Below are 16,704 nucleotides of genomic sequence, written 5' to 3' on the forward strand. Positions count from 1 at the left end.
CACGAGGGAGATATGAACGTGTGGGGGGACATTAGAAATAAGCAGGATACTCCCATTGCACGTCACATGAATGAAATCCATGAGGGCCGACTTAGAGAAGTATGATTTAACATGATTGAACTCATAAGACCTAAAATGAGAGGACGGAATTAGATAAAACACCTCTTAGAAAAGAATCTGAATGGATATGAGACTACAATCGGTGTCCCCAAGAGGATTAAACGAGCAGCTCTCATATGTGTGCTTTCTGTAAAAGGCTCCACGTTTTCTTCCTCTATACACGTGTTCGTATATACAATGATATATAAATACCATCTGAATGTATACCTGTCGCCCCCCTCGCTTCGCTCTTCCTGAAGTTTTGCCTCCTTTACCCTTGTGACAATATGGGTATGTTCGTGACAGGATGCCATTCTTTTTTCTCCAATCTGGCAGAATTCCCCATTGGGAAATAACTTTATCCTGTATCTGATTTATCTATATCTATTTAATATTGGAAAGAATCTGCCACCAGTCTCCTTTGGAGTTTTTTTTTCCCAAGCCTCATCCTCCCCTTTAAATTGACTTTGATCCCTGTATAACATTAGGGACATGTGACAGACTGGGATCCTATACAAAATACATGCAAGGTCCATATTAATTCTCAGAGAGGGGATTTATTCATTTGTTCAGAAGACTATGTTTTGCTATGATACTAAAGGTCTAAATCTTTATATGAATTTCTCTGTAATGAAACTGTATATCTATATATTTATATCAGCCGGGGTATTGAATGATATGTTTTTATATAGTGCGCTGGTGAATACTGCAACTCATGCCTTAATCTCAATGTATCCAGGCTGTGCCGTGATTGGAAATATATACACCATATCCTGGCGGGGGTGTGTATGCAAATGCGGGCATTGGTCTAATCCGGGCCCCACGTTGGTAAGTCACACCCCGGAGATGACGTGATGGCACATGCGTGGTACCTCTCTCTGCGCTCTATTGTGAGACACACGTCACTTCCGGGGTGGAGGTGACGTTCTAGTGCATGCGCAGTATCTCTTCTGTGCACGCCAATGTGAGACGCAACCGTCACTTTCGGAATGGACCGGAAGTGACATGGACGCGCTAAAAACATTTTTGAATTTGCCGCCTCTAGTGCCCAAAGGTATGTGACATGCCCAGTCCACATCTAAGGACAGGAGACTACCTTTTTAAAGGGGGAGAGCTAGAGAGAATGGGCATGTGGGACTCACTAAAGAGGGATGGATTAACCTATTTAAACACAGCCTTCCATCAAATCAATATAGCTTGCCTTCATCTGCCATGCATTTATATTGACACCTCTTTGGATCACTCACTATATGGCCTCCTGATGAACCGACAGAACGGGGAAACGCGTTAGGTGGTTTGCAGAATAAGAGATAAGTTTTACTATCTGGATATGTTTATTGTTATGCACTAGTTTAGTGTTATATATGTATTAGAGCAGGCCGTCACTCATTTCCTGTATATAGCTCACTCCATCAGGGCAAGACTGGGATAGTGAGGGACGAGGGCGCCAAACTCGCTCTCTAGGGTGCCGACCCCCATGATAGGCAGTATCAGAACAGGCTACAAGGCAAGTTAAGGGGATTATCATATATAGTACACTTGTGTTCATGTCTTTATGTATTGCATTGACTATATTTAGTATCATGGGGACACTGTTTTTTTAGTAGGACCACCATACTGTGACATTTTTATCCCTTTGATCACATGGGTTTGGTATTTTTAATAGTATCTCAATAAAAATTGTATGTTTTAGAGGATTTATGTTTACACAACCATTGTCTCCTGTCTCCTTGTAAAACAAAAAAAAATTGGGTGTAAATTAAATTTTTTGTGAAAAATAGTTAAATGTTCATTTTTTTCCTTCCACATTCCATTAATTCCTGTAAAACACCTGAAGGGTTAATGCATGTCTTGAATGTGGTTTTGAGCACCTTGAGGGGTGCAGGTTTTAGAATGGTGTCACTTTGGGGTATTTTCGGTCATATACATATTGACAAATTACCCAGAGGGTAAAAAAAATGGTTGAGGGGTGTATTAAAACATTACTTTTATTACTGTTTTACTAAAATGCGGTAAAGAAATAAATTAAAACTACACTAGTTTGCCTGTGCCCTTACTATAATAATAAGTCTCTAGAAACTGTATAGTATTAGAATACATCTGATATCATGAGCTCATTATATTCATTATAGTCTTACTCTATGCCTGTAGTTCATAGATTGGTTGGTCAGATTATTTAGGACATACACAGGTTCCCTAGTGCTAACTAAAATATATACATATCCTCCCCAACAAGTTTCGCCATGTCTGGCTTCCTCAGGGGCCTGGGGCTATTATTGGCTGAACAGAGCCTGCACCGCCCAGAGCTTCTTTTTCTGATGTCTCCTCCAGCGCCGCCTACATATTGAATAAGATGCTTCCTGGTGACAGAAACAGACATCGCACAAGCAGATCCCAGAGGAGATGGGACCCACCATTTTCAGAAACCCTAATGTTACAAAATGGCAGAAAACCAGAGCAGTAGAAATCACCACAAAGTGACTCCATTTTGGAAATTATAACCCTCAGTGAAATAATCTATAGGAGTAGTGACTATTTTGACTTCACAACCATTTTCCTGAAATTCACACGCAATGGACGTTGGAGAGTGAAAATTACACATTTGCCGTATTATAACCCAACATATAGTGCCCAGATTGTGCTTCAGGAGACACACACCGTAAATGAAGTGGGTTCTTCTCATTATAGTAATGCCAAATACATGGATGCTAAATGTGGTTTGGGCACACTGCAAGGCTCAGAACGAGGGGGAGATTTGACTCTGGGAGAGCGGATATTGCTGGATTGGTTTATGGAAGCCATGTTGCTTTTCAAAAGCCTTTGAGCCACTAATAATGTGGAAACCTCTGTTATTCCATTGACAGATGATGGGCCTGAGTGGGGACTTGGTTTTTGTGAGATGAGTAGAAGTTTTTATTGGTATCATTTTCGCCTACATAACATTGTTTGGTGGCTTTTTATTCCATATTTGGGAGGCAGAATGAACAAACAATTGAACACCACACTATACTGGTTCATGCTATGAGGTTGTCTATTAGACTGTAAACTGTCATTGTCGAGGTGAGGAGTACATTTTTTTTGCAAAACTTGCCATTTTTTCGGACAGTTTTAATAGAGATGTTCAAAAATATAAAATTCAACAATTTTTTATTAAAAAATAATAATTGGTTTTATTCTTGGCAGATGTCTGTACCAGGAGATCAGAGGGACAGCTGGCATCTTCAATTTTTAAATCAGATGATTTTGATATCCAACAGAATACAATTGAAGTGAATGTCATTACTCCAGATATACCATCATCCCTTCACAGCAAAGATCTGTCATCTGATCCTATGAAACAGGTCCTGTCTTCTGATTCATTACCGACTACTCAGGAAAACGAAAGTCACAAAATAAGCATTAAAAAACGAACTGCTCCTAAAGCAAATAAGTCATTTTCAGGTTCAGAATATAGAAATAGTTTTTCCCTTAAAAAGTATTTTCATGAACATAAAAAAATTCACACAGCGAAGAATAGATTTTCTTGTTCCACATGTTGGAGATGTTTTAATCAGAAATCAGGTCTTGTTAGGCACCAGAGAACCCACACAGGGGAGAAGCCATTTTCCTGTTCAGAATGTGAAAAATGTTTTAACCAGAAATCAGATCTTGTTAGGCACCAGAGAACCCACACAGGAGAAAAGCCTTTTTCCTGTTCAGAATGTGGTAAATGTTTTACACAGAAATCAACTTTTATCAGACATTGGAGAACTCACACAGGGGAGAAGCCATTTTCATGTTCAGAATGTGGGAAATGTTTTACAGTGAAATCAACTTTTATCAGACATCAGAGAACTCACACAGGGGAGAAGCCTTTCTCGTGTTCAGATTGTGGGAAATGTTTTGTACAGAAATCACAACTTAATACTCATCAGAGAACCCACACAGGGGAGAAGCCTTATTCATGTTCAGAATGTGGGAAATGTTTTGCAAAGATATCAAATCTTATCGCACATCAGAGAACCCACATAGAGGAGAAGCCTTTTTCATGTTCAGATTGTGGGAAATGTTTTGTACAGAAATCACAACTTAATACACATCAGAGAACCCACACAGGGGAGAAGCCTTTTTCATGTTCAGAATGTGGGAACTGTTTTACAGAGAAATCAACTCTTATCAAACATCAGATAACTCACACAGGGGAGAAGCCATTTTCATGTTCAGAATGTGGAAAATGTTTTGTACAGAAATCACAACTTAATACACATCAGAGAACTCACACAGGGCAGAAGCTTTTTCATGTTCAGAATGTGGGAAATGTTTTAACCAGTAAGGGCATCTTGATAGCCACCGGAGAAACCACCCAGGTAAGAATGCTGCAGCCACACCCAACTAGTCTCTGTACAGACTAGAAAGGCACTAGCTGCACAACTAAAAACGCCACCATGGACCTAACTCCCTAATAGGCCGTTGATGAGTTTCTCGTGCCTCCTGAGGAACCAGAGGGGAGGTCGCAACACTGTGAACAAGGGGAAAGGAAAGTATGAAGAAATATATGAAAACACTGAGTGAGAAACTAAAACATATTCATATAGGGCAAAGAAAGCAAGCTAAGGAGAACCAAAAATAAAAGGAACAAGTATAATCTCCCAGAAACCTAACATTGTTAGAATGAAAAGGTACTGGGAGGGAAAGCAAACTGACCGGAAGGATAGTTTCACTTTTGTTGTGAAACTTATAAAATTCATCCTCACCAACTGTAAATGTAAAAACTGTCAATTTATAATGACCATGGACAAGATAAAGATTCCCAACTCACATCAGGACCACAAGATCCCAAGTACTTTCAGATGCATCACATCTAATGTAGTGTACTTAATTATATGTACCAAATGTCCAACTGGGGTCTGTATGTAGGGGAGACAGGGTAAAAACTTAGAACAAGGATGAATTCTCATCGCCACACAATAAAAGAATAGACCTACTTGTGGCAAAACATTTTTGTATCCCTGATCACAGCATCATGGACATGAAACTAATTGTATTAAAAGGTAACTTCAAATCTCAGAGAGACAGAGTTATGACAACCTTTGACACAGAGCAGGAATGAATGTGTCACATGGATTTGTCTTTTTACATCAGTTAAGGAATGTGCTCCTCAGATCATTTAAGGGCATCACAATCATGAACCAAACCTCAGACACAGGACAATAAAACTTTCATACTCCTTATCTTTGAACTGTTCTAATAATTACGGCCACAACTGCTTCTCCCTTTTCCTAGTTCTGCTTCACGTCACTTGTCTTATCTATTGCATTATTCCTGTGCCCTGTTGTGTATAAATATGTGACTCTTCAGATTTTGTGTTGATAAAGAGACCTGAGTAGTCTCGAAAGCTTGTTATTTGCAATCTTTCAGTTAGCCATTAAAAGGTATCAATCACTGAGGACTCCCAAATTTTAATATTTTTCTCCAAACAGCAATTTTAAGATCTTTCCACAGGTGTTCAATGGGATTTAGCTCCTGACTCATTGCTGGTCAGAACTCTCCAGCACTTTGTTTTCACTCATTTCTAGGTGCTTCTTGAAGTGTGTCATTGTCATGCTGGAAGACTGATGACCTAGGACGCAAACCCAGCTTTCTGACACTAGGCACTACATTGTGACCCCAAATCCTTTGCTAATCTTCAGATTTCATGATGCCTTGCACACAGTCAGGGCACCAAGTGCCAGAGGCAGCAAAACAACCCCAAAACATCTTTGAACCTCCACCATATTTGACTGTATGAATTGTAAATGTATTGATTATGTTGCGCACCATGGACAAAGGAACATCCGGATCTCTGAAGATGGACTTGTAATCTTGAAATTGTTGATATTTTTCAACAATTTTGGTTCTCAAGTCCTCAGACAGTTCTCTTCTTCTGTTTTCTCCATGCTTAGTGTGGCACATGCATGCACACAATGCAAAGATTGAATCCACTTCTCCCTTTTTTATCTGGTTTTAGGTGTGATTTTCACATTGCCCACACCTGTTACTTGCCACAATTGCATTTGAACAAGCTTCACGTGCTTGAAAAAAAGTTGTTTACCCACAATTTTGGCAAGGTGCCAACAATTTTTTCAGGCCCATTTTATGTGGTTTTGTGTGAAATTATGTTCAATTTGCCTTTTTTTCTCTGTTTTCTTGTGTTGTTCTAATACACACAAAGAAAATAAACGTGTATAACAAAACGTGTAATTGCAGTAATTTTCTGGGAGAATTACTTCATTTTCTGGAACAATTTCAAGGGAGCCAACACTTTTGAACAATACTTGTTTTTGTTTCCTTTTTAATTTGTTGCGGCATATTATCCTCTACGTGTTGAACTATATTAGGAAGCTTATACATCAGGGATGTAAAACTCAAAACACGCAGAGGGCCAAATTGAAAACTTGAACAAAGTCGTGGGCCAACCAGTATACAGTATAATGAGCCCCACATAGTCCTCCATACAGTTTAGTGGGCCCCGTATAGCTTTCCATACAGTATAATGGGCCCCACATAGTCCTCCATACAGTATAATGGGCCCCACATAGTCCTCTATGCAGAATAATAACCCCACATAGGTGTGGTGATTCTGGTATCGCAGGCCAAATATAATCACCCATAGTTGGGCATGTGTGCTCTACATTGTCGAAGCTTCCCCCTATGTCGTCATTGAGCTAAAAGGTCTTAAGTTGGATTTAACAAAATTACCCACCCCTCTATCTTCTTTTCTTTCCTATCCTTTTGAATGTAGTGTAACCCTCTATGTTTGTCACCCAAGCTTTCATCCAGCCAGGTTTCCGTAATGGCCACTACACCGTAATCTGTGGCTGACATAGGAGTCTCTAATTCATTCATTTTGTTTTCAAGACTTCCTGCATTTGTCTGCAGACATTTAATACTATTAGCACATTTATTACTCCTACTCGCCTTCTTTCTTTCCTTGAATGTTCCAGCCCCCCTAAATCCTCATTGACCCCTACTGTGTCACTCTGTATACTCTACCCCCTTATTTGCACAGCTATCCTCCCTCCCACACATCCTAGTTTGAAAGCTCCTCCATTCATCTAATCAGTTTTTCCCCAGCACAGCTGCACCCTCCCCATTAGAACTGCAGCCTGTCTCTATCGTAGAGCCTGTAGCTGACAGAAAAGTCAGCCTAGTTCTCCATGAACCCAAACCCTTTCTTCCTGCTACTTAATTATCTCCTTAAGCTCCCTCTAGGAATTCTCTTAAGGACCATTATCTTTTTACTCAATGAGATAATGCAGACAGCACCTGACCCACCTGGAACCAAGAACTCGCCCTACCTCATACTCCCGATACCCTTCCAAATCCACCTCAATTATGTCTTGAGGTCCCCTCAAATTTTTTTTAAAAGAGAAGAATGGAAAGAATTATTGATTTTCCAGGCAAAAGGAAGTTGCAACTTAAATATCACAGGATTTTAAATTTTAATTTTATAAGAACTTACAAATTTAAGTGCAAACTTTCTAGATGTGATCTTTAAGCGCAGAGTTTTTGAGGACAACCACACAATATCCCCCACCCTAAAGGCAGGAGCCTTCCTACGTCTGCGGTTAGCACCTCTTTTGGCCTGGTCACCAGTTACCAAAAGATACCTTTCGACCTCCCTCCACACCTTAATTAATTGGGAACAAAATCTCTCCTCCTCTGGCATAGATGGCTGTAATCCTGAAAAATTCCCAAACACTGGATGAAAACTACCGCAGCTAAAAAAGGCAAGGTCTCACTACCCTTTGAGGAATGTTTATTTAGTGCACACTTTGTAAGGGGCAGAAATTCCACCCAGTCTTCCTGATTAGAGGAGACAAAACATCCCTAATTCCCTAATACTGCTCTATTCCCTGGTTCATTCTTTCCGTTTGTCCATTAGTCTCGGGATGATAGACTGAGAGAAAAGACAGCTTGATACCCAAGCAGCTTTTGAAGAGGGACCAAAAGAACCATTTTGCTAAAACGGTACACCAACAACAACACTACAGTATTACTACCAGTGTTAAGCAAATCGGTGACAAAGTACATGGACGTGGGTCCAGGGCTGTGACGGAACAACGTTAGGAAAGAGATAACCCGCTGACCTTGATGAGAGGCTTTAGCCCTGGCACAGACTTTGCATTTACAGACATACTCTTCAATATCCTTAAGAGCATTCTGAAATCAAAAGGACCTAGAAAGAGATCTCCAATTGGCAGACGAACCCACATAGCTAAAACAGAATCATGTACTTCATTAAGAAGATCTACGCGTAAAGAGGGAGGTACATAAAGTTTGTTTATAGGTAAACCTTCCTTCTCACTGTCCTCAGTATCCTGAATATGGTGCCTGAGATCTTCACCACCTCACTAAGAATCTTGACTGGAATTTCGTGTTAGCATGCTTAGATCTGGGGAGATAAGTAACGGCAAAATCTAAGCGGGCAAAAAATACAGGGCCCACCAAGCACTTAGCACCGTCAATATACAACTGGTTCTTATGATCGGCCAAGACAGTCACCTTATGTGCTGGACCTGCTGGATCTCAAATTTACATTTCTCCAGTTTAGCAATAGAGATGAACGGTGTTCGACTCGAACTGTTCGCCAATCTCAAATTCGAGCTGTTTTGGGCGGTGTTCGAGCTGTTCGACGAACACGAACGATTTGAAAAAAATCCGACTGTTCGAGGTTATGTTCGATAACTGTTCGTGCACCAAAATCTTAACTGGATTTTTTCACAGTAATGCTGCAGAAATAATGAAGATCTCCATTTTTTATTTTTTTTCCCGCATTTACAGTGGGGAGGTGCAGTCTGTCAGCCTATCAGCAGCACACACACGCAGCGAAGTGCTTTTTTTCACACAAGCAAGGGCATGTGTCATTGGCTGTGTATGTCACATGTCCTTGCCCTATAAGACCTAGCCATTTTCCACGTCGCCACCATTTTCTCACTGCTGCAGCTGAGTGATAGACGGCACCGCTGCTGCTGTGTGCGCTATACTTTCTAACTGTGTGAATTGCAAGCGAATTTTCTCTTAAATAGACAGATAGGTTGGGAGTAGTGACTAGTTGTAATTGCAGACCTTTTGAGGGCTAGGTTACATCAGTTCCTATCACTTTTTGCCAGGCAGGTCTGTTTTAGTGCTGTGCAAGTGTTTTTCACAGCATTTGGCTAAATCTAGCTAAGCAAATCATTTTGGGCCTCTTGCAGTGTGTGTTAGTCAGTGGAGTAGCCTATTTGTGTTGCAAGCTATACCACCTGTGTATGTAATACGAATTTTTTACTGCACCTAGCCAAGTAAAACCTTTTGGGCATAGTAGCAGTGTGTGGTACTCATTCTATTAGGCCATCTATACTAAGCTCCACCAGCTTTGAAATTAATAATCATTTTTAGCTGCATCTAGCCCGGAAAATAAATTTGGGCCTGTAGCAGTGTGTGGTACTCAATCTATTAGGCCATCTATACTAAGCTCCACCAGCTTTGAAATTAATAATAAGCTTTAGCTGCATCTAGCCCGGAAAATAATTTTGGGCCTGTAGCAGTGTGTGGTACTCATTCTATTAGGCCATCTATACTAAGCTCCACCAGCTTTGAAATTACTAATAATTTTTAGCTGCATTTAGCCTGGAAAATAATTTTGGGCATAGTAGCAGTGTGTGGTACTCATTGTATTAGGCCATCTTTACCAAAATCCACCAGCTTTGAAATTAATAATAATTTTTAGCTGCATCTAGCCCAGAAAATAATTTTGGGCATAGTAGCAGTGTGTGGTAGTCAATTTATTAGGCCATCTATACTAAGCTCCACCAGATTTGAAATTAATAATCATTTTTAGCTGCATCTAGCCCGGAAAATAATTTTGGGCATAGTAGCAGTGTGTGGTACTCATTGTATTAGGCCATCTATACCAAGCTCCACCAGCTTTGAAATTAATAATAATTTTTAGCTGCATCTAGCCCGGAAAATAATTTTGGGCATAATAGCAGTGTGTGGTACTCATTGGATTAGGCCATCTATACCAAGCTCCACCAGCTTTGAAATTAATAATAATTTTTAGCTGCATCTAGCCCAGAAAATAATTTTGGGCATAGTAGCAGTGTGTGGTACTCATTGTATTAGGCCATCTATACCAAGCTCCACCAGCTTTGAAATTAATAAGAATTTTTAGCTGCATCTAGCCCGGAAAATAATTTTGGGGGCATAGTAGCAGTGTGTGGCACTCATTGTATTAGGCCATCTATACCAAGCTCCACCAGCTTTGAAGTTAATAATAATTTTTAGCTGCATCTAGCCCGGAAAATAATTTTGGGCCTGTAGCAGTGTGTGGTACTCATTCTATTAGGCCATCTATACTAAGCTCCACCAGCTTTGAAATTAATAATAATTTTTAGCTGCATCTAGCCTGGAAAATAATTTTGGGCCTGTAGCAGTGTGTGGTACTCATTGTATTAGGCCATCTATACCAAGCTCCACCACCTGTGTATGTAATAAAATTGTTTTACTGCTTCTAACCCAGCCAATCCTTTTGGGCTAGTACCACAGTTGGGCCACTCAGCTCTGCTCGCTTTCCATCCATCGTTTTTTGTGCAAACAACTACAGAGTTGTCAATTAGTTAACCACCAAAATGAGTGGCAAAAGGCCTGCTGCTGGTGTAAAGGGGAATAGGCGTGTTGGGAAGGGAAAAAAAGGTTGTGTCCGTGGGGTAGGTGTTAAAGCAACAGTAACATCTGCAGAAGAAAGACCATCTTCCAGCCAAACTAAGATGTCTACTTCTTTTCGTGGACAATGTGATCCGATCCCTTTCTTACGGCCACGCCCCTCGCTACAAATTTCAGATGAGGCACAAAAACAGCAGGTGCTTCAATGGATATCAAGTGCTCCTTTAAGTGGGCTCTCCTCCACCTCAACTTCAACATCACAAATACTCCAGTCCTCAGAGGTGTCACCCCAATCGCACTTGCTTCCTCACATCTCCCAAGTCTCCAGCTGCCCATCTGAGTATGGGGTAGCACAGATGGTTGAGTCTGCAGAGCTGTTTACTCATACTATAGCCTGGGAATCAGAGGTCTGCTCCAGAGCTTCTGTGAATCCAGACGAGGAAATGATCTGCACTGATGCCCAGAATCTTTATGAGTCGGATCCAGGACCAGATGAAGAAGGTTCTGAGCATAATGTAGACCCTCGTTCCCAAACTGTAACTCCTGTTAGTGGAGACAATGATGAAGACGATGATGAGACTCAATACCTGATTGGAGCAACAACTTGAGTTTTCGGTCAGGGCTGGAAGAGGTTGGCTCTGAGGACGATGGATGTGAGAACACACAGGGTGATGATGACGCGGTTGGAGATCCCACTTACTGTCAACCCACAGTTAGCCAGTCGATGAGGTCAGCAGAGGAGGTGGAGGAGGATGCTAGTGATGACGAGGTTAGGTTGCGCCTTCCTGGACAGACGTAGTACTGGAAGCACGTCAACAACTGCATCCTCAAACACAACTGTGCCTCTGACAACAAGTCGTGGTGGCTCTTCAGGTCTCATGGGCTCTAAGCCTTGCATAGCCTGGGCATTTTTTCAGATCGATAAGGATGACCCAACTCGTGTTATCTGTAACATTTGTCACCAAAAGCTAAGTAGAGGCCAAAAAATCCATAGTTTGAGTACTTCATGCATGAACCATCACATGGATATGAAGCATAAGTTGCAGTGGGAAGCTCAATGTGCTACAATGCGGCCTAGCGGGCCAGGCCAACCACTGTCTGCCCCATCTTGTGCATCCGCGGCCTCTTCATCCTCTGTGACTGGGGGGACAGCAGTCACACATGTTTTTGGACGCAGACCTGCCACCTCTTAACCCGCAACAGCCAGTGTGATTGGCAGGTCATTCATTTGGAAGTGGAAACACCAGCTGGTGTTGAGCGCTCTCCGACATCGAGAGCACCACCTTTGGATCAAGGCAACCTAACTTTTCCGCCTGCATCTTCCTCACAGACCGGCAGTTTGCCAGGGACACTCTGCTCAACCCCGTCTAAGCACAACAGCCAGCCCTCGGTCCCTCAGATGTGGACAAGTAAAAGACCATTTCCTCCCAGCCATGAGAAAGCTAAGAGGTTGAATTTCACCATCTGCAAGCTCTTGGCTACAGAAATGCTGCCTTTCCGCCTGGTGGACACAGAGGATTTTCGAGACCTTATGTCCGTCGCAGTGCCTCAGTACCAGATGCCCAGTTGGCACTACTTCTCAAAGAAAGGTGTGCCTGCGCTCCACCAGCATGTCGCACACAACATCACCGCTTCTTTGAGAAACTCTGTGTGTGACAGGGTGCATTTCACCACAGACACTTGGACGAGTAGGCATGGACAGGGGCGTTACATGTCGCTGACTGGGCACTGGGTAACTATGGTGAAAGCAGGACAAGGGGCTGCTGTCCAAGTCTTGCCGTCCCCACGAGTTGTGCGTCAATCCTCTTTATCTCAAAGTTCCTCCACTGCTTCTGCCTCCTCAACCTCCTCTCGGTCCTCCACCTGCACCCAAAGCCTGTCTGGTAATGCCACCCGCTTTCTAACTGCGCAGAAGGAATCCTGCACACCTCCTTACTATGCTGGCAGCAGGGCTCAACGTCATCAGGCGGTTTTTACTTTGAAATGTCTAGGAAATGTGAGTCACACAGCTGAGGAGTTGTGGTCAGCTCTGGAGAACCAGTTTAATGAATGGTTGTCTCCACTGGACCTGCAACCAGGGAAGGCCGTGTGCGACAATGCTGCAAACCTGGGTGCGGCCCTTCGCCAGGGCAATGTCACACACGTGCCTTGTATGGCTCACGTGTTGAACCTGGTTGTCCAGCAATTTTTAGCCCACTATCCCGGACTAGATGGCCTTCTGCAGAGGGCACGGTTGCTGTGTGCTCACTTCCGCCGTTCGCATCCCGTAGCTCAGCGACTTACATCTCTACAGAAGTCGTTGGGCCTGCCAGTTCACCGGCTGAAATGCGATGTGCCGACACGGTGGAATTCAACTCTGCACATGTTGCAGCGACTGTGGCAGCACCGACAAGCCCTGGTGAAATACGTTGTGACGTATAGCCTGGGTCAACGAGATCCAGAGGTGGGGCAAATCACGCTGGAGGAGTGGTCTTAGATCAGGGAACTATACACCCTTCTGCACAGTTTTGAAATGGCGACGAAGATGTTTAGTGCTGACGATGCCATTATCAGCATGACTATTCCGGTGATTTACATGCTGGAGCACACTTTAAACAGAATTCGGAGTCAGGTGGTGGGACAAGAGGAGGTGGAGGAAGTAGAGGAGGAGGAGTTGTATGCAGAAGGGCTAACATCTGCAAGGTCCAGACGGTCAGCAGCACCAAGGCGGCAGGCATAGGAGGGTGGGGGAGAGGGATTAACCAGGGCACATGGTAGCAGCCAAACTGTTGAGGAAGGTGCAGGAGCAGAGGAAGAAGTGGAGGACGAACTGGCGATGGGCATGGAAGACTCATCAGATTAGGGAGACCTTGATCACATTTCTGTTGCGCGAGGTTGGGGGGAGAGGGCAGAGGAAGTAAGCATGATTCTTACCTCGCCACCAACACAACGCCTTGGAGATCTTGTCGTGCCCCGCAGCCTGCGTTCTCTCTGAACGTGTGATCAGCGCTGCTGGTGGTGTGCTGACAGATAAGCGCACGCGGCTGTCCACTGAGAATGTAGACAGACTCGCGTTCATAAAGATGAACAAATCATGAATCCGCAAGGAATTTTCTACCCCTATGTCATCCTGGGAAGAGTAAAAGCTTGAAGATTTGGTAAAATCACCTCACCAACCGTTTTAAGCAACTCTGGGGCAATTGATGCCACTTAAGTGGTGTCTGTGCCACAAATTTTTGGAAAAAATGGAGACTCTTTTTGGAGTCCCCTTGCTGTGTTTTACGTGACGTTGGCATCGTCAATTAGAGGTGGGTTGGGTCCCCCCCCCCTTTTAACCGTAAGAAACTACATACACTATGGCTTGGGGTAACACAGATGGTTGAGTCTGAAGAGCTGTTTACTCAGAGGTCTTCTCCAAAGCTTCAGTGTGTGCTAGTCAGCGTAGTAGCCCAGCTGTGAAGCAAGCTGCACCGCCTGTGTATCTAATAATAATTTTTAACTGCATCTAGCCTAGGCAGGCAGACTGTGGGGACCCCCAACCAAACCCAGACGCTCAGCCCCCCTACCGCCCCCCTTTCATTGACAATACAATAATGTAACTCTTACAACTGGATGGGTGAGGATCGGTCACAGCTTTATTAACTCTTTATACTCATGACATTAGAAAGGCATTTTATTTCTAAAATAATTCAGCTTGTTGCAGCATGCCCTGTGTCTCCACACTGGCAAGTTGGCCAACAAGTGTAACTCTCCAACATGTCCTTTCTATTTCCAGGCCACGGAGGATCCTGTGTATTCGTATGCAGGACTCTGACCCCCATCCATCACTCTTAACGCTTGTTCCACTCCATCCTGGAGTCCTGACAGGAATATGTCCAGTCCAATATCCATTAAGTGAACACCGTCGGGCCGTATGAGGCCTGCTTTATCTCCTTCCAGTTGTCGGTGTCGTATCACTACACTGCCTCTGTCTCTTATAAAGTTTGCCATCCAAATATTTATTAGCCGCCTTGTCCGTTCAATGGCTGTGATGTCTCGGGCACCTTGCCATACCGCTCTCGGCACAATCTCTGACCATACTATAGTTAGTTTTGTGAAAAATTCTCTGAAGCGCTCAGTGTCTAGTTTCATTATTGCTATTAGTTATGCGCTCTTGTGATAACCTATGTTGTTTCCCCCGGCCTGTATAACTAAGATGACCGGACCTCTTGCCTCTCTCCCTACCTTGATTACCTCCATTAGTACCTGTGGCCATTGCAGGCCTCTAATACCTCTCCAGTTGAAATATGTGTTATGAAATTCAAATTTCCTCCCGCCTAGCGGACTTTTCTGCACAATATATATACGAGTGGCCTATCACCCACACTGTTGGCTTAGCGTCACCTGTAAAAGAAACAAACCACGTTAGGATAACAAGTCCGGTCTTATGTATCGCCATCTCCCTATCCTCTGAACTTCCGTTTCTGACAGTCCTGCTCTTTCTGTTTCCGTGGCCGCGCCTATGCGGAATGAGTGTGTCCCATAATCTTTGGGGTGGTTCCCTGCCGATGTTATGCATTTATTAAATATAGCTTGGAATTGGTATCTTGATAATGGCGTTCCATCAATGTGTGATAGGAAGAAATTACTTTGTGATCTGATGGTTATATATGTGTTTACTATTGGTACCCGACTCAGTGTACCGTTTGTGGGTTGTAGAAGTACCCAATTGCCCCTGCCCGCTGGAACCGTTTTCGATTTGCGTATGCGTAGACGTATTGCATTATTGGCTATGACTACGTCCTGGTGTAATAAGCCTCCACTGGTGGTAATTTTGGATTGAGGGACTAATTCTCTTATGCATAGCGCCCCGAAGAAGGCGATCGCAAATGCAGTAGACAGTAGTGTTGCTTCGAATTGTGAGTGTCATGTTAATGGTGTTAGGGATATGATGTGAGAAATCAGTTTTAGTGACACGGGACGGGACGTCTACACTCCTGACTTGGCTGACCCCTTTTCCACCCTTTTATGGATTGTCTGATGATGAATCTCTTTGTCACATCTCCCCAATTCAGTAGTTGGAAGTGAAATGCTACTCCGGTCAGCCACCACTGCGCTGACGCCCCTGATATGCCCCTCATCATTAGCTGGTGGAGAAATTCTATGGTGACTTGTAATCTGGCTTGTTCACATTGGTCAACCCGTCTGCCTGCTACTAGTCGTGTCCACTCTTCCCATGCCTTACCGTATGCTTGCCACATCGACCAGGCAACTGACGCTCTGATTAATGGCATCAACTATTCGCCACTAGATACTATAGGGAGGCTGGGCAACTGTTGCCCGATGGGTGGGCGTTGGGGAGGAGCTCTGTGAAAATCTGCCAATTGAATTGTGATAAAGCGTTAGAAGCAGCGTTAGACCCCTCAGCATCGTGGCTAACATGGACCCATACATTGTGTTTTAGGCACAGGAATGCTAGCTGGCGTAGTATGCCTAGCACTGGGAGAGATGATGATGCCATATTATTAATGAAGTGCGCTAGGCTGGTGTTTTTTGTTATGAAGCGTATATTTTTGTTAGCCAGGCGCGCGCCCCATATTTCTATTGCTACCACTATTGGAAACAGTTCCCGGACTGTCTGTTTTTTTGTCAGCACTTGTTCTGCCCAATACGGAGGCCATAAGCTTGTGCACCATGGGTTATTTAGTATCGCTGCATATCCACCTGATTCTTCCGCCCCGGTGAATAATCTTAGTTCAATGTTGGACTGTTCTGCTGACATAAATAACGTGTGACCATTGAATGATTATAAGAAGGTTTTCCACACCTCTAAGTCCACCCGTAGCTGCCTGCTGATTCTGATTGTATGACTCTGTTTAGATGCCCCTTTTGTTGTGGGCGATAAATGAAGAGAAAAAACCCTTCTGACTGGCATCACCCGGCTCGCAAACACGAGGAGACCTAGTAATACTTGCATCTGCT

General features: G+C 43.4%; 1 protein-coding gene across 1 annotated transcript in view; it reads left to right on the forward strand.

Moving 5' to 3' along the window:
* LOC141173598 (uncharacterized) overlaps window positions 1–16,704 on the forward strand; it is a 154,522-nt gene that overhangs the window by 85,861 nt on the left and 51,957 nt on the right. Inside the window, exons 7-8 of the mRNA XM_073657898.1 lie at window positions 3,283–4,479; window positions 7,603–7,684. Of these exons, the coding sequence (XP_073513999.1) occupies window positions 3,283–4,479; window positions 7,603–7,684 (1,279 nt within the window). The remainder of the gene's footprint in view (window positions 1–3,282; window positions 4,480–7,602; window positions 7,685–16,704) is intronic.

This window comes from Phyllobates terribilis, unplaced genomic scaffold, assembly GCF_046119375.1.
Source record: "Phyllobates terribilis strain yellow unplaced genomic scaffold, ASM4611937v1 Scaffold_13__5_contigs__length_258822181, whole genome shotgun sequence".
Classification (NCBI taxonomy): domain Eukaryota; kingdom Metazoa; phylum Chordata; class Amphibia; order Anura; family Dendrobatidae; genus Phyllobates; species Phyllobates terribilis.